The sequence below is a fragment of the Trichomycterus rosablanca genome, chromosome 19 (genome assembly GCF_030014385.1).
Source record: "Trichomycterus rosablanca isolate fTriRos1 chromosome 19, fTriRos1.hap1, whole genome shotgun sequence".
NCBI classification, from domain to species: Eukaryota; Metazoa; Chordata; class Actinopteri; order Siluriformes; family Trichomycteridae; genus Trichomycterus; species Trichomycterus rosablanca.
In genome coordinates this window covers 18,593,816-18,620,827 of record NC_086006.1, presented here as the reverse complement: position 1 = coordinate 18,620,827, position 27,012 = coordinate 18,593,816, and the positions used below count along the sequence as shown (strand labels likewise).

The window sequence follows — 27,012 nt, the reverse complement described above, 5'->3', positions numbered from 1 at the left end:
CAGGAATCAGAGCAGCTTACATTGGAAGGCGCTTGAATATAAATATAATATCATTTGAGTTGGAAAGTGATCAGGTGGTGCAGTGGTCTGTTACTTTTGGTTTGAATCTCAAGGATGCCATCACCCACCCAGGGATCTACACAGACATGATTGAGTATGTTTAGAAGAAGTGGCCAAATACCCATGATAGATGTATATGTATAGTTATTTAACAGCGTCTTTATAAAGCTATAGATATAGTTGTTATTTATTTTGTCTTTCTTTGTCTTTCTGGTCTAACAATTATTTATTTGCTGTCCGTGTTTAAACTTTTAATCGCTGACATCTCTACTGATCTTGGTACCTGATGTAGAAGCTCTCGCCATATGGCAGGACGGAAAATGCAGCACACAGTGATCTCTTAGCACAGATAAGCACGATCCTGCAACACACAAATACGCACATTAGAACACAAGCTTGGCTATTTTTGAGCAGCCATACAACAAACCTTAATATTCACCCAAAATATGGAAAATATAATGGCCCCAAAAACAGGAGTTTGGTTGCTGTTCTGCTGATCTTACACTGGTCTTAAAACATTTCTGATTGGAAAAGTTGATTTCATCACTCAGTTAACAACAGCCAGGTCCTAAGCACCACCTGACTATTGCACTACCCCTGTCATGTTTGACTGTTGGTTTGGTGTTCCTACTATAAAATGCAGTTTCTGGTTTTCACCAGACATAATAATAATATCTGTCTATTATCCTAAAAGATATCTGTATTATCTATAGAAGTTCTAACATTTCCCTTGGTTAGCAGTTTCCACCCTTTTGTGAGGATGTAAATAATGACAAAATATCCAACAAGGGAAAACAGATTCATGTGTTTTTTTGTTCAGTAGAAGCAAACATCAGATGTTTTAATTCTAGATGAAGTGTTTTCTTAAACTGAAAACCAATATTTATATTTTAATTCAATTCAATTAAAAGGTAGCTTTATTGGCATGAAAAATATGGACATTTGAATTGTTATATTTCCGTGTTTCCCCGAAAATAAGACCTAGTAGAGGTAAGGCTGAATTGCTAAATATCCACTTACCATATAGAAGCACTTTTTAGTTCTTCAATAACTGACTGTAGTCCATCTGTTTCTCTGCATGCTTTATTATCCCCCTTTCATGCTGTTCTTCAATGGTGAGGACCACCACAGAGCAGGTATTATTAAGGTGGTGGATCATTCTCAGCACTGTACTGACACTGACATGGTGGTGGTGTGTTAGTGTGTGTTGTTATGGTACGAGTGATTCAGACAGCAGCGCTGCTGGAGTTTTTAAATACCGTGTCCACTCACTGTCCACTCTATTAGACACTCTTACCTACTTGGTCCACCTTGTAGATGTAAAGTCAGAGACGATCGCTCATCTATTGCTGCTGTTTGAGTTGGTCATCTTCTAGACCTTCATCAGTGGTCACAGGACGCTGCCTATGGGGCGCTGTTGGCTGGATATTTTTGGTTGGTGGACTATTCTCAGCCCAGCAGTGACAGTGAGGTGTTTAAAAACTCCAGCAGCACTGCTGTGTCTTATCCACTCATACCAGCACAACACACACTAACACACCACCACCATGTCAGTGTCACTGCATTGCTGAGAATGATCCACCACCTAAATAATACCTACTCTGTTGTGGTCCTGGGAGAGTCCTGACCATTGAAGAACAGCATGCAAGGGGGCTAACAAAGCATGCAGAGCAACAGATTGACTACAGTCAGTAATTGTAGAACTACAAAGTGCTTCTATATGGTAAGTGGAGCTGATAAAATGGACAGTAAGTGTAGAAACACGCAGGTGGTTTTAATGGTATGGCTGATTGGTATATACAGTGTATCACAAAAGTGAGTACACCCCTCACATTTCTGCAAATATTTCATTATATCTTTTCATGGGACAACACTATAGAAATAAAACTTGGATATAACTTAGAGTAGTCAGTGTACAGCTTGTATAGCAGTGTAGATTTACTGTCTTCTGAAAATAACTCAACACACAGCCATTAATGTCTAAATAGCTGGCAACATAAGTGAGTACACCCCACAGTGAACATGTCCAAATTGTGCCCAAATGTGTCGTTGTCCCTCCCTGGTGTCATGTGTCAAGGTCCCAGGTGTAAATGGGGAGCAGGGCTGTTAAATTTGGTGTTTTGGGTACAATTCTCTCATACTGGCCACTGGATATTCAACATGGCACCTCATGGCAAAGAACTCTCTGAGGATGTGAGAAATAGAATTGTTGCACTCCACAAAGATGGCCTGGGCTATAAGAAGATTGCTAACACCCTGAAACTGAGCTACAGCATGGTGGCCAAGGTCATACAGCGGTTTTCCAGGACAGGTTCCACTCGGAACAGGCTTCGCCAGGGTCGACCAAAGAAGTTGAGTCCACGTGTTCGGCGTCATATCCAGAGGTTGGCTTTAAAAAATAGACACATGAGAGCTGCCAGCATTGCTGCAGAAATTGAAGACGTGGGAGGTCAGCCTGTCAGTGCTCAGACCATACGCCGCACACTGCATCAACTCGGTCTGCATGGTCGTCATCCCAGAAGGAAGCTGACGCACAAGAAAGCCCGCAAACAGTTTGCTGAAGACAAGCAGTCCAAGAACATGGATTACTGGAATGCCCTGTGGTCTGACGAGACCAAGATAAACTTGTTTGGCTCAGATGGTGTCCAGCATGTGTGGCGGCGCCCTGGTGAGAAGTACCAAGACAACTGTATCTTGCCTACAGTCAAGCATGGTGGTGGTAGCATCATGGTCTTAGGCTGCATGAGTGTTGCTGGCACTGGGGAGCTGCAGTTCATTGAGGGAAACATGAATTCCAACATGTACTGTGACATTCTGAAACAGAGCATGATCCCCTCCCTTCAAAAACTGGGCCTCATGGCAGTTTTCCAACAGGATAACGACCCCAAACACAACCTGCAAGATGACAACTGCCTTGCTGAGGAAGCTGAAGGTAAAGGTGATGGACTAAACCCAATTGAGCACCTGTGGCGCATCCTCAAGTGGAAGGTGGAGGAGTTCAAGGTGTCTAACATCCACCAGCTCCGTGATGTCATCATGGAGGAGTGGAAGAGGATTCCAGTAGCAACCTGTGCAGCTCTGGTGAATTCCATGCCCAGGAGGGTTAAGGCAGTGCTGGAAAATAATGGTGGTCACACAAAATATTGACACTTTGTGCACAATTTGGACATGTTCACTGTGGGGTGTACTCACTTATGTTGCCAGCTATTTAGACATTAATGGCTGTGTGTTGAGTTATTTTCAGAAGACAGTAAATCTACACTGCTATACAAGTTGTACACTGACTACTCTAAGTTATATCCAAGTTTTATTTCTATAGTGTTGTCCCATGAAAAGATATAATGAAATATTTGCAGAAATGTGAGGGGTGTACTCACTTTTGTGATACACTGTATATACAGTATATAGTAACAAATAGTAACAACAATAACAGATAATAGTAAAAAAAAAAACATAGTAAGAATAAGGTCCAAATGTGGTGGTATTTGGTGCATTTGGTAAGGAAGTGCAGCTCTGGCCCAGCCTCTCCTCTCGGTGCAGCCAGGAGCATGTTGCCCCATCTTCTTCGCCAAGGTTGTGTTAGATCTGGGTTTCCTTGAAACACTTGTCGCAAGAAAGAAACACACCCTGTACAGGGCACCAATCCATCGTGGGCTTTCGGTCAGAGGTGGTGGGTTAGAGTGATAGACAGCTGCACCACCTCATCTCATTGTTTAACAGAAATTCAGAAACGCTTATGTCTGTTTAAATACCACAGAGTGCACCTGCATTCTCTCAGCCGTTAGTCTTTTTTAATCAGCTATAAACTCTAGTTTCCCAGACTGGGCATGCCACTTAAAGACAGACTTAGATTAGTGTTTGGTCACTAGCCAGTGGAAAGTATCTTCTTGGCATCTCAGAATCACTCATTCTGCTCTGTATATTAACACTGGTTTAAGAAAAGCCTGGGAAAATTCAGTGGAATGTAAGGACCAAAGTCACTAAGGGAGTATAAATCATAATAATTTAAGAAAACATCAACGTCCTTAAAAATGTCCATAAAAGAACCTAAAACCACAAATCCTGCCACGTATTCCCCGGACTGATTGCTTTATCCCCCTGTGCCCTCCAGACCAAACCAACATTTACATACGAATAAAGACAAAAACAAATCATCAATGATAAACAAATCATAAGTTTAATTAAAGCCTCCAACATGCTCGCCGTGAATCGCCCTGTTGTTGACCACAAACATAATTATTTAAACTAAAAAACAAAAGAAGCATAATGTATTTTACAACCCCAAATCAGAAAAAGTTGGGGCAGTATGGAATTCCAGATAAAAAAGGCCTTTAAGTGTTGTAAGAAAGAATGGCAACATTACAAAGTGGTAAATGCTTTACTGTCCCAACTTTTTTAGAATGTGTAGCAGGTCAGAAATGGATGTTTATCAGCAAACAAAATAAAGCTAAAGGAACATGTAAACACAATCTTTATATACACCTCATTGTTTCTACACTGCCTGTCGATTTTATCAGCTCCACTTACCATATAGAAGCACTTTGTAGCTCTACAATTACTGACTGTAGTCCATCTGTTCCTCTGCATGCTTTGTTAGCTCCCTTTCACCCTGTTCATCCATGGAAAGGACCCCAACAGACCCACCACAGAGTAGGTATTATTTAGGTGGTGGATGATTCTCAGCACTGCAGTGACACTGACATGGTGGTGGTGTGTTAGTGTGTGTTGTGCTGGTATGAGTAGATAAGACACAGCAATGCTGATGGAGTTTTTAAAAACCTCACTGTCACTGCTGGACTGACAATAGTCCACCAACCAAAAACATCCAGCCAACAGTGCCTCGCGGGCAGCGTCCTGTGACCACTGATGAAGGTCTAGAAGGTGACCGACTCAAACAGCAGCAATAGATGAGCGATCGTCTCTGACTTTACATCTACAAGATGGATCAACTAGGTAGGAGTGTCTAATAGAGTGGACAGTGAGTGGACACGGTATTTTAAAACTCCAGCAGCGCTGCTGTGTCTGATCCACTCATACCAGCACAACACACACTAACACACCACCACCATGTCAGTGTCACTGCAGTGCTGAGAATGATCCACCACCCGAATAATACCTGCTCTGTGGTGATCCTGTGGGGGTCCTGACCATTGAGGAACAAGCATGAAAGCAGGCTAAAAAAAACAAAGTATGTACAGTCAGTAATTGTAGAACTACAAAGTGCTTCTATATGGTAAGTGGAGCTGATAAAATGGGCAGTGAGTGTAGAAACAAGAAGGTGGTTATAATGCTATGGCTGATTAGTGTATAAGCTAACCCAAACATGGACATATAATCTTTGCATATTTTGTTCCCGCACTTTACTAAGTCATTGCCACGCATTAGGATCTCGTTCTACATTAATACGTCATGGCCATGCATTATTTTTATTCATAAAAAACTTGACGCCACTCCTAGAACCAACTGACGTCGAGTTTCAAGGTACCACTGTAAATATCAAAGTTTCCATACTGCCCCAACTTGTACAAATAAAGTATAAACATAATGTGTTATGAGCTAATACAATCAAAGTTGATTAAAAGTTGATTTATAAGTAAGATTATATAAGCAGACCATGACTAGTTCACATATTTCACATAGTTCCTGGATGTTCGCAGTGCTTTTGCACTATTACAAATATGAACTCAGTGTAAACTAAAGCACTAAGATAACTGAGGAAGCTGTCAGGCATCATCAACACCTGCTGTTTACCAGAACAGGATCAGCTTTGTATAATCACTGCATCTACAACAATAACCTCTTACCTAATAAACTGATACAACAATAGCAACAACAGAAACACAACTGGGAGACAGAGTAACCAGTGAAGAAATCTTACATAAGAACTCTATCACACCCTCATATACTTTTACATACATTGTTAACTCAGTCATGGTCTATGATCTAAAGACTCCCTCAATTACCACCAATTTTACACCATAAATCCACTTTAAATTTACACACACAATGTCTTTTAAATGTGTATTTTGGTGGCCCTTTGGTCACTTAACCCTATTTGCAACAATTACAGCTGCAAGTCTTCTTGGATACGCATCTTTAAGCTTTTCATGCCATTTTTCATGAAGGAGAATTTAAAGCTACACTGATCATAACATTAAAACCACCTCCTTGTTTCTACACTCACTGTCCATTTATTAGCTCCATTTACTATATAGAAGCACTTTGTAGTTCTACAATTACTGCTGTTCTTCAATGGTCAGGACATGACCACCACAGAGCAGGTATTATTTAGGTGGCGGATGATTCTCAGCACTGCAGTGACACTGACATGGTGGTGGTGTCCTAGTGCGTGTTGTGCTGGTATGAGTGGATCAGACACAGCAGCGCTGCTGGAGTTTTTAAATACCGTGTCCACTCACTGTCCACTCTATTAGACACTCTTACCTACTTGGTCCACCTTGTAGATGTAAAGTCAGAGACGATCGCTCATCTATTGCTGCTGTTTGAGTTGGTCAGCTTCTAGACCTTCATCAGTGGTCACAGGACGCTGCTCACAGGGCGCTGTTGGCTGGATATTTTTGGTTGGTGGACTATTCTCAGTCCAGCAGTGACAGTGATTGCTGGGTCTTATCCAGTCATACCAGCACAACACACCACCACCATGTCAGTGTTACTGCAGTGCTGAGAATGACCCACCACCCGAATAATACCTGCTCTGTGGTGGTCCTGGGAGAGTGCCGACCATTGAAGAACAGCATGAAAGGGGGCTAACAAAGCATGCAGAGAAACAGATGGACTACAGTCAGTAACTGTAGAACTACAAAGTGCTCCTACATGGTAAGTGGAGCTGCTATATCAGTGTCGTACCAACTTTTTACTGCCATCAGCAAAACATGTTTTTGGTTGAGCGTGTAGCCACTGATGCACCACTGCTTCCACATGATCATCACATGAAAATCTTCTTCCCTTTAAAGCTTCTTTGAGCGGTCCAAAAAGCTGGAAATCAGATGGCGCTAAATCTTGACTATAAGCTCTCTCTCAGTCTCTCAGACATGACCAATTACTACTCCTCCAATAATACTACCTCCAGTAATAATACTGTATAATACTGTAATACTGTAAATAACATGGAAATGTCACACCATCAAGACCCCTAACAGAAATAACTAGTGATGTAGAGTCTCTGGAATTTAGCTAAGCTATATTCACAAGAATTAAACCTACAATAAAGTAAATTAAGAACTAACAAATAAATCAAATGAAACCCACTCACCTGCTACCTCTGGTGTCATACTGTCTCATATTCTTAATGAAGTGGACTTTCTTCAGAGAACGCGGCCAAGCAGAGCCTGACAGGTTACGTGACCTGAAAGAAAAAAAATATATCAGAATGTACAATGTTTATTACAGATTCTCTGTCTTCCAATATACACAATGCTTATTTCATAACAATTGTGCATGTCATGGTCAGAGATATATTAAATGTTGGGCTGATGGTAGTTCATTGTAGCACATGTGTTGAAAGCAGCTGATAAGAGCAACATAAAGACCTGAGTGACTGATTAGAGCCAAATCTTTGTTGCCAGATGACTGGGTTGAAGTATCTCTGAACAGCAATGTTCACAGACAGCAGTGGTGAGCACCCATCAGTATGGTGTTGGGTGTCCAAGACTCATTAATAGGGCCCTACTTTTTCAATCTCACTTACCCGAGTAGTGTTTTTAGCTGCTTTAGACTTCAACATCTTGGACATTTTGACTAAACGATTGCTGACTGAATTGCCGTAGGATTGTTACTGTAACAGACTTCTCTGTGCTGTAATGTGCTGACAATGTTTGATGTATGTGTTTACGTATCAAGTGAATTTTGTCTTTGGGGATACCATAATCATAGGAAAAGTGTGCTTCTCTACACACGTGATCATCTCCCTGTAGTCTGTGCTGCGTTTCAAAAGAACAAGGCAGTAAAGTATTATGTTCCCAATAGTTTGTCTATGTATGTACAGTTTATTACTTATTTATTTTATAAACTCTGCAAACTCTAAAGACGCTCGGTTACACAAGGACCGCCTTATAGAGCAAATTAACCAGTAAACGTGAGGCACTTAAATGCTACAAATGAAAAACTGAACACAAACCTTAAAATTGCACATTACATGGGAAACGGCTCATTTCACAGCCCGTGACGTGATTTTCACAGCCGCGAATTAGGTAGGGGTCCCGACCACTGACGAGCAGGCTGAAAGCAGGCTAAAGTCAGTAATTGTAGAACTACAAAGTGCTTCTATATAGGGATGTAACGATTCACCGCAATACAGTTAATAACCGATTCAAAAATTCCACGATTCAAATCGATTTGACATGTAAAATGAATTGATATTCACTTTGAACAGCAGAGGGCGCTGGCGCCTGGTTGCCAAATTCGGGGTTTTTCAGCCAAATTGGCCTTAATTCAAAATTGTTTTGCATAGTTTGTACCTACCTCAGAAATAAAAGGGCATTCATTATTTACATAAATAAAAGATAATCACAAATAAAGTATTTTCTTTTCTTTTTTTTAGAGAACTAATAAAAGGAAAAAAAATTTCATCATTTGTCTTCAATTTCAGTTTTAAAAAAATCGGAAAAAAATCGTATCGTGAACCCAGTATCATGAATCGCATTGTATCATGGGTAGAGTGTATCGTCACATCCCTACTTCTATATGATACTGTAAGTGAAGCTGATAAAATGAACAGTGAGTGTAGAAACGAGGACGTGATTTTAATGTTATGGTTGATCGGTGTGCACCCTATTTGGATGCCATTGGGGTATGCCAGCAGTGGATTGGCTACGCTAAATTGGGAAAATGCATGAAAAGCACCAATGTGCATTGGAATTTAATATCAAGACACTGGCATAAGGTCGACTAGTCCAACAAAATATGTTTCCTACAAGATCACATGGATGGCCGGATGCACATGGGCATGGGTGCATCATTGAGAGATGGCGCCACAGGATGCACTCTAGGACGATCCACTTCCTAACATACACAAGCCACCACGAGAACCTTCTGGTAATGTACAGGTACCAGATACCATAAAACTCCATGTCTTAAGTCCATGTCTTAATATGTCAGAGCTGCTTTGACAGCATTTCAGAAATAAGACCACACTGCTTGTGATTTATATAAGAATGGTCATTTACTGCCACACAAACATCTTTTTTTCCCAAACAGGCCTTCATGCATTTTTAACTCTATTATTTGCTCATCTATTTTACATCGTGCTCTTTAAAAAGCATGCCTTCAGGTCTGTGGTGAGCTACGGTTATGCCAGCAGAGCACAGGCGGTTTCCTCTTTCTCAACAGTTTCTCTCAGTATGGGTAATCAAGCTGACAATTTATTCGTTTGATTGGTCAGGAGACGCACAACAATTTATAGTGTCTGTCACAATGATTATTAACAGAGTATTTACAGCCAAGATCACTGAGGCCCTACCTGTGACCCCCACGGGACCCCCACAGAGCAGGTATTATTTAGGTGGTGGATCATTCTCAGCACTGCCGTGACGCTGACATGATGGTGGTGTGTTAGTGTGTGTTGTGCTGGTACGAGTGATTCAGACACAGCAGCGCTGCTGGAGTTTTTAAATACCGTGTCCACTCACTGTCCACTCTGTTAGACACTCCTACCTAGTCGGTCCACCTTGTAGATGTAAAGTCAGAGACGGTCGCTTATCTATTGCTGCTGTTTGAGTTGGTCATCTTCTAGACCTTCATCAGTGGTCACAGGATGCTGCCCATGGGACGCTGTTGGCTGGATGTTTTTGGTTGGTGGACTATTCTCAGTCCAGCAGTGACAGTGAGGTGTTTAAAAACTCTGATCCACTCATACCAGCACAACACACACTAACACACCACCACCATGTCAGTGTCACTGCAGTGCTGAGAATGATCCACCACCCAAATAATACCTGCTCTGTGGTGGTCCTGTGGGGGTCCTGACCATTGAAGAACAGCATGAAAGGGGGCTAACAAAGCATGCAGAGAAACAGATGGACTGCAGTCAGTAATTGTAGAACTACAAAGTGCTCCTATATGATAAGTGGAGCTGATAAAATGGACAATGAATGTAGAAACAAGGAGGTGGTCATAATGTTATGCCTAATCGGTGTATATGCCTGTATATGAAAATTAGTTTGTTCAATTATTATTATTATTATTCTCTGTGACCCATTTTTTTTGGGTTGAAAAACACTGCATTAGAGGTTGGTAGAGGTGCGTCTTTTGAGATACGGCTTTGAATCAAGCAACAGCTATTAAACGTTAAATTAAGTGACAATTTAACCAAGACAATCAACCAAACCATGACTAGGGATGTAACGATGCACCACAAGACAGTTAAAAATGGGTGCACATGTGCCACTATTCGAATCGGTTATTCATTTAAGATGAATCGATAATCACTTTAAACAGCAGAGGGCACCGGCGCTATTCACCTCGCCTGGTTGATGGCACCTCACAAAGTTGCCAGGTAGGGGATTTTCCAGCCAAATGTATTTATGTGAGGATAGTTTCTTTATTTGTACTTTGTCATAATTTGTTTTCAATTTCATTTTGTTTAAAAAAATCGGGGGGAAAATCATATCGTGAACCCAGTATCATGAATCGTATCTCATCGTGGGTGGAGTGTATCGTTACATCCCTAACCATGACTAATGATTGTCAGGTATTGGTTAATTGATTAATCATTAACATACCAAGTCAGAGTTAATATTTTGTTGCTTAAAAATAATTTGATTTTGCATTGTGCTCCATTATAAAGTAGAACTCTGCTTATAATCACCTAATAACTACACTAATGATGTGCTAAACTGGATTAGAAAGCCAAAGAACTCAAATTTCTTGCTGCATTTTATTTTACCTAGTAGGTGGTTGGATAGTCTGAGTCTTTGAGTTGTCATACAGTCACTCTGAGTCACGTCTGTCTCACCTCTAATATCTTTCTATCTATTTTTTCACTCTCTGGTTTCCCATCTGGTGAGATCAACATCATTTACATTTCTGTATAAGGCAGTATACGACCAGGACATGAAAAGGGTGCATAATTATTACAGTTGTGTAATACATGGATAATAAAGTTGTCTCGTACTGGTTTGCAAGTCCAAAGCTTATGGGTAAACGGTATACAGTAAATCTCATACAGTAACAGACTAAGACTGTCTATCACAGTGAGACATTTAACAGCAAAGAAGATCACACGATGATTAACAGTCAGATTCTGTGTGGGTTTTAAAAGCCTGTTTCACCTTTTGACTTAAAAATCTTCAGAAAATTGAATGCAGCTGTTCAGCCTTGTAAGCCAGGTATAAACCCGATTTCCAGAGACGTTGGGATATTTTGTGCACAAGAATAAAACAAGAATGCGTGATTTGTTAATTCACTTTGAACTTTCATCTAACTGACGAAAGTACAATAAAATAACGTTTAATGCAACACGCTCAAATAAAAGTTGATATGGGCAAAATTAGAGATGCATGAGTACCGATACTGGTATCGGGTATTTGCCCGATACCGCGCTCATTAACTTGTACTCGTACTCGCAAACGAGGCTCCGATACTAAACATCCGATACCGTGTGCCTAGTGCACGTTGCTGCGTTATGCCTGGTTCACACTACACGATTTTTGCCCTGATTTTCGCTCGGCGACTGGTCGGCGCTAGATTTGCCGGCTCGGGAGCAACTCGGCGTTCGCTCGGCGATCAAAACTCGGCTCTCGATCTTTTCTAGCATGTCAGATATCTGATCTGAGATGTGCGACTGGGAATGAGTGACATGTCGAACAGCCAATGAGAACGCAGGATACGGTGTGAGGGGAAACACAGAAGAGGAGTGTAAACAGGTGGGACAGGGGGATAATATAGTTTATATCAGAATACACCGGCACACACACACGTTTTACAGTATTTCTGACCTGATCGTTCTCTACAGAACATAACAACAAAACACCAACATTGCAAAAATATTTATTAACCTCCAACTCATTAACTCCATTAACTCATTAACTCCATTAACTCATTAACTCCATCATTCTAAATAGGTATTGGTATCGGTATCGGCAAGTACAAAAATACATGTACTTGTACTCGGTTGGGAAAAAATGGTATTGATGCATCCCTAGGCAAAAAAGTAGTAAAAGGTTTATGGAATGTTTAAGTGAAACCATTCTGAGACACTCCACAATAAGCAGGTGAATTGGTGACAGGTGAGGGAATCACGATTCCACATACAGTGTATCACAAAAGTGAGTACACCCCTCACATTTCTGCAGATATTTAAGTATATCTTTTCATGGGACAACACTGACAAAATGACACTTTGACACAATGAAAAGTAGTCTGTGTGCAGCTTATATAACAGTGTAAATGTATTCTTCCCTCAAAATAACAAAATATACAGCCATTAATGTCTAAACCACCGGCAACAAAAGTGAGTACACCCCTTAGTGAAAGTTCCTGAAGTGTCAATATTTTGTGTGGCCACCATTATTTCCCAGAACTGCCTTAACTCTCCTGGGCATGGAGTTTACCAGAGCTTCACAGGTTGCCACTGGAATGCTTTTCCACTCCTCCATGACGACATCACGGAGCTGGCGGATATTCGAGACTTTGCGCTCCTCCACCTTCCGCTTGAGGATGCCCCAAAGATGTTCTATTGGGTTTAGGTCTGGAGACATGCTTGGCCAGTCCATCACCTTTACCCTCAGCCTCTTCAATAAAGCAGTGGTCGTCTTAGAGGTGTGTTTGGGGTCATTATCATGCTGGAACACTGCCCTGCGACCCAGTTTCCGGAGGGAGGGGATCATGCTCTGCTTCAGTATTTCACAGTACATATTGGAGTTCATGTGTCCCTCAATGAAATGTAACTCCCCAACACCTGCTGAACTCATGCAGCCCCAGACCATGGCATTCCCACCACCATGCTTGACTGTAGGCATGACACACTTATCTTTGTACTCCTCACCTGATTGCCGCCACACATGCTTGAGACCATCTGAACCAAACAAATTAATCTTGGTCTCATCAGACCATAGGACATGGTTCCAGTAATCCATGTCCTTTGTTGACATGTCTTCAGCAAACTGTTTGCGGGCTTTCTTGTGTAGAGACTTCAGAAGAGGCTTCCTTCTGGGGTGACAGCCATGCAGACCAATTTGATGTAGTGTCCGGCGTATGGTCTGAGCACTGACAGGCTGACCCCCCACCTTTTCAATCTCTGCAGCAATGCTGACAGCACTCCTGCGCCTATCTTTCAAAGACAGCAGTTGGATGTGACGCTGAGCACGTGCACTCAGCTTCTTTGGACGACCAACGCGAGGTCTGTTCTGAGTGGACCCTGCTCTTTTAAAACGCTGGATGATCTTGGCCACTGTGCTGCAGCTCAGTTTCAGGGTGTTGGCAATCTTCTTGTAGCCTTGGCCATCTTCATGTAGCGCAACAATTCGTCTTTTAAGATCCTCAGAGAGTTCTTTGCCATGAGGTGCCATGTTGGAACTTTCAGTGACCAGTATGAGAGAGTGTGAGAGCTGTACTACTAAATTGAACACACCTGCTCCCTATGCACACCTGAGACCTAGTAACACTAACAAATCACATGACATTTTGGAGGGAAAATGACAAGCAGTGCTCAATTTGGACATTTAGGGGTGTAGTCTCTTAGGGGTGTACTCACTTTTGTTGCCGGTGGTTTAGACATTAATGGCTGTATATTGAGTTATTTTGAGGGAAGAATAAATTTACATTGTTATATAAGCTGCACACAGACTACTTTTCATTGTGTCAAAGTGTCATTTTGTCAGTGTTGTCCCATGAAAAGATATACTTAAATATCTGCAGAAATGTGAGGGGTGTACTCACTTTTGTGATACACTGTATATACACCGATCAGCCATAACATTAAAATTTTATCAGCTCCACTTACCATATAGACGCACTTTGTAGTTCTACAATTACTGACTGTAGTCCATCTGTTTCTCTGCATGCTTTGTTAGCCCCCAATCATGCTGTTCTTTAATGGTCAGGACCCCCACAGGACCACTATAGAGCAGGTATTATTTAGGTGGTGGATCATTCTCAGCACTGCAATGACACTGAAATGGTGGTGGTGTGTTAGTGTGTGTTGTGCTGGTATGAGTGGATCAGAGTTTTTAAACACCTCACTGTCACTGCTGGACTGAGAATAGTCCACCAACCCAAAACATCCAGCCAACAGCGCCCCGTGGGTAGCGTCCCGTGACCACTGATGAAGGTCTAGAAGATGACCAACTCAAACAGCAGCAATAGATGAGCGATCGTCTCTGACTTTACATCTACAAGGTGGACCAACTAGGTAGGAGTGTCTTAAAGAGTGGACAGTGAGTGGACATGGTATTTAAAAACTCCAGCAGCATTGTTGTGTCTGATCCACTCATACCAGCACAACACACACTAACACACCACCACCATGTCAGTGTCACGGCAGTGCTGAGAATGACCCATCACCTAAATAATACCTGCTCTGTAGTGGTCCTGTGGGTCCTGACCATTGAAGAACAGCATGCAGAGGAACAGATGGACTACAGTCAGTAATTGTAGAACTACAAAGTGCTTCTATTTGGTAAGTGAAGCCGACAAAATGGACAGTGAGTGTAGAAACAAGGAGGTGGTTTTAATGTTATGGCTGATCAGTGTATGTCTTCTGTTGAAAATGTATGGCGTATCATAAAGTAAAGAATCAGACAACGTCGTGTCCTCGTAGTGTTAAGCCTGAATATGTGTATTAAGCAAAAATGGGTGCATATGCTATAAAACTTTAACAATAGGTATTCTCCGCTTCTCAACAATAAATATAATTTTTTTTTCTAGTATCAAAGTCAAAGCACTAAAAGGTCTCTGATGCTCTGACCACATTCAAGTTTGTTTCTTCACATATTTAAAATAAGCCAAGGTCACATGACATCCTACAACTTAAGTCAAACATAATCAAACAGCAGCCTGATTGAGTCTGTGGTTCAGCAGATCTACATATCTCCTGACAAAAGATGATTAGTGGAAAGCTGGAACATACCCAGGTAACGTCACTAGGCTTTGGACTACATAAGCTAATCCTTACTCAGCAGGGCAGCAGCACGCTCTGCACGCTGGGACAGTGGACATATGGCCTGATTCCATAGCTGCGGTGACCAAGAGCATATAAACACTTCACTGAAGCCTGCTGGGCATTAAGGCTAAACTGTCACAGCCACACCACAAGGTTAAAGCAGAACAGTGTGACAAAGAGAAATATTAAAGGTATGTTGGCTCAAGGGTTGCAAAGCTTTCTGTGAGTTGAGTATAAAAGACCCAGTCTATTTTGTATCTATTTTTTATTTCTGTATCTATTTACATTTAGGCATTTAGCAGACCCGTCCTAATCCAAAGAGCTTTGCAACCCTATAGAAAACCTGTGGGATGAAATAAAGAGTCCACGAGTGTTGACCCAGGAATCCGACGGATCAGAAGAGATTCTGTATAAATTTTACGCTGCTAATGTACAACATGTCACTACCTCATGAACCATTGTACCATCTATTCACCATCATGTACTAACACTTGTCTTTAGTCCTGTCTTCTAATTACTTGTTTAGATTAGGGATAATTAGGAATATCTTTTGTAGTTATTTATTATAGGATTTTTTGTATTTATTGTTGTATTTGCACTGTTTTGTATTGTCTTGCACTTTTTGTACCGTGTTACACCGTGATCCTAGAGGAACGCTGTTTCGTTTCAATATGTACTTGTATGTAGCTGAAATGACAATAAAACCTCTCTGACTCTGACTCTGAAAGGTTTCAAATTCCTTCCCGTGTGTTCTTCAGTCTCATTATAGGAGAAGACTCTAGCTGTTAACGTGGTCGGTTGGGCGTCCCTTAGCAGGCACAATTGACAGTGCCTGAAGCAGACAAAAGGGGTGGGAAAAGACCACACTAAACTGGGTGGGGTCTTCGACGTTGCCTGAGGCGCCTGTACAGAAGTGGAGGAACGCGGAGATCAGTGCGTGACTCTCCGTGTGCGAGACTGGCCTCATGTGCAAATCCACCCAAGTATGGGCGAATAAGAAGGGGTCGGTGGACTGCATACGAGTCAGAGAGAGTGTGTGTTAGGCAAATACATCTCAAACACGATCAGGGGGTCCAGCCAAACTAATTGGCTATGCTAACCTGGAAGAAAAGGGGGTGGGGGGGTGCATAAATAAAATAGTAAAAAAAGGAAAAGATTGAATGGATAAAAGTTTCATATGTAGAAAGTCTCTAGCTGTCAATATCTGCCTGTCTGTCTGTCGATCTATCTATCTATCTGTCTGTCTGTCGATCTATCTATCTATCTGTCTGTCGATCTATCTATCTATCTGTCTGTCTGTCGATCTATCTATCTGTCTGTCGATCTATCTCTCCATCTATTATCTATCTAGCTATCTGCCTGTCTATCTATCTATCTATCTATCTGTCTATCTGTCTGTTTGTCTGTCTATCTATTTGCCTGTCTATCTGTCTGTCTGTCTGTCTGTCAATCTATCTGTCTGTCTGTCTATCTGTCTGTCTATCTATCTGTCTGTGTCTGTCTGTCAATCTATCTATCTATCTGTCTGTGTCTGTCTGTCTATCTATCTGTCTGTGTCTGTCTGTCTGTGTCTGTCTGTCTGTCTGTCTGTCTATCTGTCTGTCTGATTGATAGACAGATAGACAGACAAATAGACAGACAGACAGACACAGACAGATAGATAGACAGACAGACACAGACAGACAGACAGATTGACAGACAGACAGACAGATAGATAGACAGATAGACAATCAATCAATCAATCTGTCTGTCTGTCTGTCTGTCTGTCTATCTATCTATCTATCTATCTATCTATTAATCAATCTATCTATCTGTCTGTCTGTCCATTTATCTTTTTGTCTGTTCGTTTATCTTTCTGTCTCTGTCAATCTATTCATCTGTATATCTAACTATCTATACATCTGTCTGTCTGTCTGTCTGTTAATTAATAAATCAATCAGTCTGTCTGTCTATCTTTCTATCTGTCTGTCTAGCTATGCATTATCTAAGAAAATAGAATTACTGTATCTGTATCAGCAACTCCAGTCGTTCGACTGCTAAACCTATTCACTGCTCAAACCTAAGGTATAAAATCTAAGACTGTCTCACACACTTTGTGGCATATTTTGCAAAATGTAGCCTACGAAACACCCGTGAACCTGTGATATAATTACATATTAAAGGTTAGAATGTATCTACACATGCATCATGCATGCATCAGCTATAACTGAGGAAGTGACATTTAGTGGTGTAACATTTACCTCTGATGTGTTAAAAGAAAAAGTGGGAGACAGATGTGTTGCCTTTAATTTGCATAGCAATGTGGCTAATAGTGTTATATCCAAAAAAATAGGGGAAAGTACAGATCGTCTTGTTTTACATGCAGTTTTTTTCATTTCACACATCGTCATCGTCTCTCTGTTACTCTCGACTTCTCAGTCAGTCAGGTGGTACATCTTTGGTTTGAACCAAAAGCCATCTAGATCTTAGGTTTATGTATTTTTTCTCCACCTTCAGCTACAAAATCAGGAATTGTATAACCACAAATGTTTATCTTTGCCAATCTATGTCATACACTATATTGCCAAAAGTAAAATCATTGAATTCAGGTGTTCCAATCACTTTCATGGCCACAGGTGTATAAAACCAAGCACCTAGGCATGCAGACTGCTTCTACAAACAGTGAAAGAATGGGTCGCGCTCAGGAGCTCAGTGAATTCCAGCGTGGTACCGTGATAGGATGCCACCTGTGAAACAAGTCCAGTCGTGAAATTTCCTCGCTAATAAATATTCCACAGTCAACTGTCAGTGCTATTATAACAAAGTGGAAGCGATTGGGAAGGACAGCAACTCAGCCACGAAGTGGTAGCCACGTAAAATGACAGAGCGGGGTCAGCGGATGCTGAGGTTGCCAACTTTCTGAAGAGTCAATCGCTACAGACCTCCAAACGTCATGTGGCCTTCAGATTAGCTCAAGAACAGTGCGTCGAGAGCTTCATGGAATGGGTTTCCATGGCCGAGCAGCTGCATCCAAGCCTTACATCACCAAGCGCAATGCAAAGCGTCGGATGCAGTGGTGTAAAGCACGCCGCCACTGGACTCTAGAGCAGTGGAGACGTGTTCTCTGGAGTAACGAATCACACTTCTCCGTCTGGCAATCCGATGGACGAGTCTGGGTTTGGCGGTTGCCAGGAGAACGGTACTCGTCTGACTGCATTGTGTCAAGTGTAAAGTTTGGTGGAGGGGGGATTATGGTGTGGGGTTGTTTTTCCAGGAGTTGGGCTCGGCCCCTTAGTTCCAGTGAAAGGAACTCTTAATGCTTCAGCATACCGAGAGATTTTGGACAATTTCATTCTGCTAACTTTGTGGGAACAGTTTGGGGATGGGCCCTTCCTGTTCCAACATACCTGCGCACCAGTGCACAAAGCAAGGTCCATAAAGACACGGATGAGCGAGTCTGGTGTGGAACAACTTGACTGACCTCAACCCGATAGAACACCTTTGGGATGAATTAGAGCGGAGACTGCGAACCGGGCCTTCTCGTCCAACATCGGTGTCTGACCTCACAAATGTGCTTCTGGAAAAATACACACACTCCTAAACCTTGTGGAAAGCCTTCCCAGAAGAGTTGAAGCTGTTATGGCTGCAAAGGGTGGGCCGACATCATATTAAACCCTATGGGTTAAGAATGGGACGTCACTCAAGTTCATATGCGTGTGAAGGCAGACGAGCGAATACTTTTGGCAATATAGTGTATGCTAATTCGTTTGTTCCCATCTTTTAAAATGAAGGATTAAAATAGATAAATATGACAGCGTGCACAGTTACTGGACTGAAAGAACGACTCCTGATTCACTAGTGCAAGTCTGTTTGAAAGCACCACTGGCCTCTGCAGATGCTGGGAGGGTTGTATGTTCAGGCTTGCAGAAACTATGTGCCTTGTGGACACAGCCATGTGTTTTGCTCCTTTGATCTCCCTGGGCATATTTGTACCAAATGTCAACTTTCTACCCGCTAACGAGAGACCTGCCACCCCCCCCCCCCCCCCCCCCCGCCCCCCCCCGCCCCTCCTGTTTTAGCGATAAAGAGAAGCAGACGTGCTTTAATGTGGGTCTGTTTCTGTCGCTGCTAATATTTAACAGACCTATTCTACTGAAATAACAGGGAAGCAAATCTGTGTATTTTTACTAAACTCTGATGAGATCACAGGAACTATATTTCCTCTGATACATTCAACACAGTTCTGATCCCTTCTGATAATCCTTTCCTGAAAAAGCGGCCAAATTTGGACAAACTCCTCACATAAAATCACTCCATTTCTATTATGGACTGATGTATATGCACTGATCAGCCATAACGTTAAAACCCCCTCCTTGATTCTACACTCACTGTCCATGTTAGCAGCTCCACTTACCATATAGAAGCACTTTGTAGTTCTACAATTACTGACTGTAGTCCACCACAGAGCAGTGTGTGTTGTGCTGGTATGAGTGGATCAAATTCCGTGTCCACTCACTGTCCACTCTTACCTAGTCGGTCCACCTTGTAGATGTAAAGTCAGAGACGATCGCTCATCTAGTGCTGCTGTTTGAGCTGGTCATCTTCTAGACCTGCATCAGTGGTCACAGGACGCTACCCATGGGGTGCTGTTGGCTGGTGGACTATTATCAGTCCAGCAGTGACAGTAAGGTGTTTAAAAACTCCATCAGAATGATCCACCACCCAAATAATACCTGCTCTGTAGTGGTCCTGTGAGAGTCCTGGCCATTGAAGAACAGCATGAAAGGGGGCTAACAAAGCTTGCTGAGAAACAGATGGACTACAGTCAGTAATTGTAGTACAAAGTGCTTCTTATATGGTAAGTGGAGCTGATAAAATGGACAGTGAGTGTAGAAACAAGCATCTTCTCTATTTTTCACAGAATTTCATCCAATGATTAAACAATGCTGTTTTTTTATATATATATTCTGTACCTACACTGTAATGGTTAGTCTTGCACATAACATGGCAACAATAGCTATAAACCAGAACCATCAACCTCTATGTGTAAGTAACACTAGTGTCAGAGTACCGTCAATATTCTCATAAAAAAACAAACTGGGACATGATTTATTAATATATGATCATATTGCACTGCCCTAGTTGTTATCTGTGCTCAAACTGATATGACTGGAACGAGGCTGATTTACACCCTAAGTGCACACAAATTAAGAAAATGTGTTGATCAAATCACACAAAGAATTTAACCATTACTGCATGAGCATTTTAATTTGTGACAGACACAGCAAACCGAACATCAAAAATGGAGCGACTTCTAAAAGAGCTCCAGAAGACATTTCATGCATGCAACACTCTTATAAAAAAACGAAGGGACCGGGGCATGTTTACATCTGTGTTCCATCAACTTTCCTATTAATTACTAAATCTTTATTTTTTTTAATGATTTGGGAATCACAACCCCAAATCAGAAAAAGTTGGGACAGTATGAAAAAATGCAAATAAAATAAAAACACAGTGTTCCTTATTGCAGACAGGATGAACCCAAGATATTTCATGTTTTGTCTGCATTTCATTTGTTAATAAACATCCATTCTTGCATTTCAGGCCTGCAACACATTCCAAAAAAAGTTGGAACGGGGGCAATTTAGGGCTAGTAATGAGGTGAAAAAACTAAATATTAATGTTATTCCAAACAGGTGATTGTAATCATGGTTTGGTACGAAAGCAGCATCCAGGAAAAGCTGAGTCTTTGATGAGCAAAAATGATCAGAGGATCTCCAGTTTGTCAACAAATGTGTGAGAAAATGATGGAAATGTTTAAAAACAATGTACCTCAAAAAAAGATTAGAAGGGATTTGCATATTTCTCCCTCTACAGTGCATAATATCATTGAACCATTCAAGGAACCAGAAGGAAATTTAGTGCGTAAAGGCCAAGGGCGCAGGCTTAAGCTGAACGCCCGTGATCTTCGATCCCTCAGGCGGCACTGCATCAAGAACCGCCACTCAACAATAGCTGATATAACCACATGGGTGAGGGATTACTTTGGCAAACCTTTTTCAAGCACTACAATACAGAGTTACATGCACAAACGCCACTTAAAACTTTACTGTGCAAAAAAGAAGCCTTATGTTAACCATGTCCAGAAGCGGCATCGACTTCTCTGGGCTCAGGGGCATCTAGGATGGACCATCACACAGTGGAAACGTGTATTGTGGTCAGATGAATCAGCATTCCAGTTTTTTTTTTTTTTTAGAAAAATGGACCGTGTGCCACGGACCAAAGATGAAAAGGACCATCCAGACTGTTATCAGCAACAGGTCCAAAAGTCAGGGTCTGTCATGGTATGTGGGTGTGTCAGTGCCCTTGGCAAAGGTCATTTACACTTCTGTGATGGCAGCATTAATGCAGAAAAGTACGTTGAGATCTTAGAGTAACATATGCTGCCTTCAAGACGTCATCTTTTCCAGGGACGTCCATGCATTTTTCAACAAGACGATGCAAAACCACATGCTGCACACATTACAAAGGCATGGCTGCGAAAGAAGCTGAGAATTGAACCCAGGACCTTCTTACTGTAAAGTGACAGTGCTACAAAATTAATTCTACAATATTACATTAAAACCACCTCCTTGTTTCTACACTCCCTGTCCATTTTATCAGCTCCACTTACCATATAGAAGTACTTTGTAGTTATACTATTACTGACTGTAGTCCATCCATTTATCTGCATGCTTTGTTAGCCCCCTTTCATGCTGTTCTTCAATGGTCAGGACCACTACAGAGCAGGTATTATTTAGGTGGTGGATCATTCTCAGCACAGCAGTGACACTGACATGGTGGTGGTGTGTTAGTGTGTGTTGTGCTGGTATGAGTGGATCAGACACAGCAGTGCTCCTGGAGTTTTTAAATACTGTGTCCACTCACTGTCCACTCTATTAGACACTCCTACCTAGTTGGTCCACCTTGTAGATGTAAAGTCAGAGACGATCGCTCATCTATTGCTGCTGTTTGAGTTGGTCATCTTCTAGACCTTCATCAGTAGTTACAGGACGCTGCCCATGGGGTGCTGTTGGCTGGATATTTTTGGTTGGTGGACTACTCTCAGTCCAGTAGTGACAGTTATTTTTTTTTAAACTCCATCAGCATTGCTGTGCCTTATCCACTCATACCAGCATAACACACACTAACACACCACCACCATGTCAGTGTCAGTGCAGTGCTGAGAATGACCCACCACCTAAATAATACCTGCTCTGTAGTGGTCCTGTGAGAGTCCTGGCCATTGAAGAACAGCATGAAAGGGGGCTAACAAAGCGTGCAGAGAAACAGATGGACTACAGTCAGTAATTGTAGAACTACAAAGTGCTTCTATATGGTAAGTGGAGCTGATAAAATGGACAGTCAGTGTAGAAACAAGGAGGTGGTTTTAATGTTATGGCTGATCAGTGTGTGTTAGGTGTTGGATGCATCAGGTGTGTTACTATCTAGAACTTCACTGTTTGTTTACTCATGCACAGGACTTTACACTTTGTTTACAACGCGCTGAAAGGAAAAAGCATGAATGTTTATTATTAATATAATATAACTCACCTCGGTCGGGAATCGAGCGATGACCCGCAGCTATGGACCGACAGAAGTGTAGGAGACTTCCGCGCTACGAGGGGACTTGGTTGGAGGCTGCATGGGGACAGCAGGTTCCCCTGTGAGGGAAAAGACTGCGCATAGGTGCTTTCTACATCCCCGTACTCCGAGTCTGAGGGCAGAACTAGAATAGGAGGGACGCTCAGTAGGGCACTAGCTGAAGAGGACAGGTTCGAGAAGGTTCTGCAGCTACCGGTCGCCGAACACACTTCGTTCCCTGCCGAACCCTCCTCAGCTCCTTCTAACTCCGCCGCCTCGTTTATATTCCGCACCGGCCGGCCGTCCAGTGAAATGTTCGTGAGGAATAACAGAGCCGCCCTCCTTTTTCTCGAGTCTTTGCTTTTTCGGCTATTCTCGCAGTAAGCTTTGGCTGTATAACTGCTTTGCGTGCTGTACACAGCAGCCGCCATTCTATACTGACAGAAACAAACCCGCTCCGAGCGCTTCTACGCGCGCGCCGCGAGACCCCCCGCCCCGCCCACCAAGCGTTAATTGGTGGAGCGCTGCGAATTATGGTAATTACGCTCAGGATTTGGGGATGTGATTGGTCAATCGGCGTTTGTCACGGCCCTTTGTAACGGTCGCACAGTGTATAAACATGCCAAAACATTTGAGTGTGCAGTAATGTCAAGTCGTAATATAGTTATATAGTTATATAAGTGCAGTCATGTACACTCATCAAGTACAGTCATAGGGTACAGTAATATAGTTATAAAGTGCAGTCATGTACACTCATCAAGTACAGTCATAGGGTACAGTAATGTACAGTTATAAAGTACAGTAATATACCTGTACACTCATCAAGTGCAGTCAAGTACAGTCATCACATACAGTCATGTACAGCAACTTCCAGTTATCCAGTACAGCTATAAAGTACAGTAATGTACAGTTATCCAGTACAGTTATAAAGTACAGTAATGTAGTCCAAAAGTACAGTAATGTACAGTCATAAGGTACATCTGTAAAATACAGTAATGCACAGTTATAAAATATAGTAATGTACAGTTATAAACTACAGTAATGTAGTCATAAGGTACAGTTGTAAAATACAGTAATGCACAGTTTTAATATATAGTAATGTACAGTTATAAAGTACAGTAATGTACAGTTATAAACTACAGTAATGCAGTCAGAAGGTACAGTTATAAAGTACAGTAATGTAAAGTTATAAAGTACAGTATTGTACAGTTATAAACATTTATGTAAAGTCATAAAGTATAGTAATGTAAAGTCATGAAGTACAGTAATGTACAGTCATAAGGTACAGTTATAAAGTACAGTAATGTACAGTTATAAAGTACAGCTATATACAGTTATAAAGTACAGTAATGTAAAGTCATAAAGTACAGTAATGGAGTCATAAATTACGGTAATGTAAAGTCATGAAGTACAATAATGTACAGTTATAAAGTACAGTAATGTACAGTTATAAAGTACAGCTATATACAGTTATAAAGTACAGTAATGTAAAGTCATAAAGTACAGTAATGGACAGTCATAAATTACGGTAATGTAAAGTCATGAAGTACAATAATGTACAGTTATAAAGTACAGCTATATACAGTTATAAAGTACAGTAATGTAAAGTCATAAAGTACAGGTATAAAGTACAGTAATGTACAGTTATAAAGTACAGTAATGTAGTTATAAAGTACAGTAATGTACAGTCATAAAGTACAGGTATAAAGTACAGTAATGTACAGTTATAAAGTACAGTAATGTAAAGTCATAAAGTACAGGTATAAAGTACAGTAATGTACAGTTATAAAGTACAGTAATGTAGTTATAAAGTACAGTAATGTACAGTTATAAAGTACAGTAATGTAGTTATAAAGTACAGTAATGTACAGTCATAACGTACAGTTATAAAGTACAGTAATGTACAGTTATAAAGTACAGTAATGTAAAGTCATAAAGTACAGGTATAAAGTACAGCAATGTACAGTTATAAAGTACAGTAATGTAGTCATAAAGTACAGTAATGTACAGTCATAAGGTACAATTATAAAGTACAGTAATGTACATTTATAAAGTACAGTAATGTAGTCACAAAGTACAGTAATGTACAGTCATACAGTACAGTTATAAAGTACAGTAATGTACATTTATAAAGTACAGTAATGTACAGTTATAAACTTCAGCAATGTAAAGTCATAAAGTACAGTAATGTACATTTATAAAGTACAGTAATGTACAGTTATAAACTACAGCAATGTAAAGTCATAAATTACAGTAATGTACAGTCATAAATTACAGTAATGTACGGTCATAAGGTACAGTTATAAAGTACAGTAATGTAAAGTCATAAAGTACAGTAATGTACAGCCATAAGGTACAGTTATAAAGTACAGTAATGTACAGTTGTAAGGTACAGTTATAAAGTACAGTAATGTACAGTTATAAACTGCAGTAACATACAGTTATGAAATCCAGTAATGTTAAGTCATAAAGTACAGTAATGTACAGTCATAAGGTACAGTTATAAAGTACAGTAATGTAAAATCATAAAGTACAGTAATGTACAGTCATAAAATACAGTTATAAAGTACAGTAATGTACAGTTAGAAACTACAGTAATGTACAGTTATGTACTACAGTAATACAATCATAGAGATTACGGAGTGCATCTGTGGGAATTTTAACCCAATCATCTAGAAAAGCATTTGTGAGACACTGATATTGGACAATCATTTTAATTATCTTCCCAGAGGTGTTCAGTCTGGTTGCAATCAGAGCTTTGTGTGGTCCAGTCAAATTCTTCACCACCAAACTCACCCAACCATGCCTATATGAACATTGCTTTGTGCATTGGGGCACAGTCATGCTGGAGAAAAGGGCCCTCCCTAAACTGTTCCCACAATGCTTGAAGCATACAATTGTCAAAATTTTTTGAGGCAGGTAACATTTGCCAAACCATGACTTGTCCATCAGAATGCGAGATAGAGAAGCATGATTTATCACTCTACACAACACGTTTAAACTGCTCCAGAGTCCAGTGACGGCATGCTTTACACCACTCCATTCAACTTTTAGCCCTGTGCTTGGTAATGTAACGCTTTGGTGCAGCTACCCAGCCTTGAAAACCCAAACCATGAAGCTTCTGGTGCACAGTTTTTGTCCTGATGTTAATGACAGAGGAGGTTTGGAACTCTGAACCTATGCGCCTCGACACTCTGTGACCCTGCTCTGTAATTCGTCACTTTGTGGCTGAGTTGCTGTGGTTTGTAAACGCTTCCTCTTGTAATAATATCACTCACAGTTGATCATGAAATGTCTGCGTGGAAGAAACTTCAAGAACTGAGTTCTTGCAAATGTGGCATCCTATTACAGTACTACGCTGAAATTAATTTCTTTAGAACTGCATGGCTTTAGACAGACTGCATGGCTTGGTGCTTGATTTTTTACACCTGTGGCAACATGACTGAATAAAACATCTGAGCCCAGTGATTAAGTGGTGTGTCATATACGCACAGTGCATCGCAGTTTGTTGCGTCTGGGGCTGCATAGTCGCAGACCAGTCAGGGTGCCCAAGCTGACCCCTGTCCGCCGCAGAGAGCACCAACAATGGGCACGTGAGCATCGGAGCTGGACCACGGAGCAATGGAAGAAGGTGGTCTGGTCTGATGAATCACGTTTTCTTTTACATCACGTTGATGGCCGGGTGCGTGTGCGTCACTTACCTGGGGAACACATGGCACCAGGATGCACTATGGGAACAAGGCAAGCCGGCGGAGGCAGTGTGATGCTTTGGACAATGTTCTGCTGGGAAACCTTGTGTCCTGCCATCCATGTGGATGTTACTTTGACACGTACCACCTACCTGAGCATTATTGCAGACCATGTACACACTTTCATGGAAACGGTATTCCCGTTATAAATGAAGTTTACAATACCAACCAAAATACCAGCATCTCTGGGCTTTTTATCTGCTATTTCTCTTGTGAACTGTATCAGCAGAGGCAGCAGGAAGCAAAATGAAACCATGCCACGGTGATCTGAGCTTTCTTACTACACTACGTGTCACATTAGTCACATTTAATAATACATGTATTGGGTGGGAAGCAATTATGTAAAAAGTCATGTGACCTCTGCATTTGAATTCACTTTGAGTATACAATTACTAACTGTAGTTAGTACTGTCTGTTGCTCTGTACACTTTGTCAACCCCCTCTACCTCATCCATTTGTGGAATGGGACCTCCAAATAACCAC

At 41.3% G+C, this 27,012-nt stretch overlaps 1 protein-coding gene across 1 annotated transcript in view; it reads right to left on the bottom strand.

Annotated features, from left to right (window-relative positions):
• cables2b (Cdk5 and Abl enzyme substrate 2b) overlaps positions 1-23,211 on the bottom strand; it is a 36,945-nt gene extending 13,734 nt beyond the window's left edge. Inside the window, exons 1-3 of the mRNA XM_063015475.1 lie at positions 22,751-23,211; positions 7,334-7,426; positions 344-421 (exon numbers count right to left, since the gene is read on the bottom strand). Of these exons, the coding sequence (XP_062871545.1) occupies positions 344-421; positions 7,334-7,426; positions 22,751-23,211 (632 nt within the window). The remainder of the gene's footprint in view (positions 1-343; positions 422-7,333; positions 7,427-22,750) is intronic.
• Positions 23,212-27,012: the final 3,801 nt, after the last annotated feature.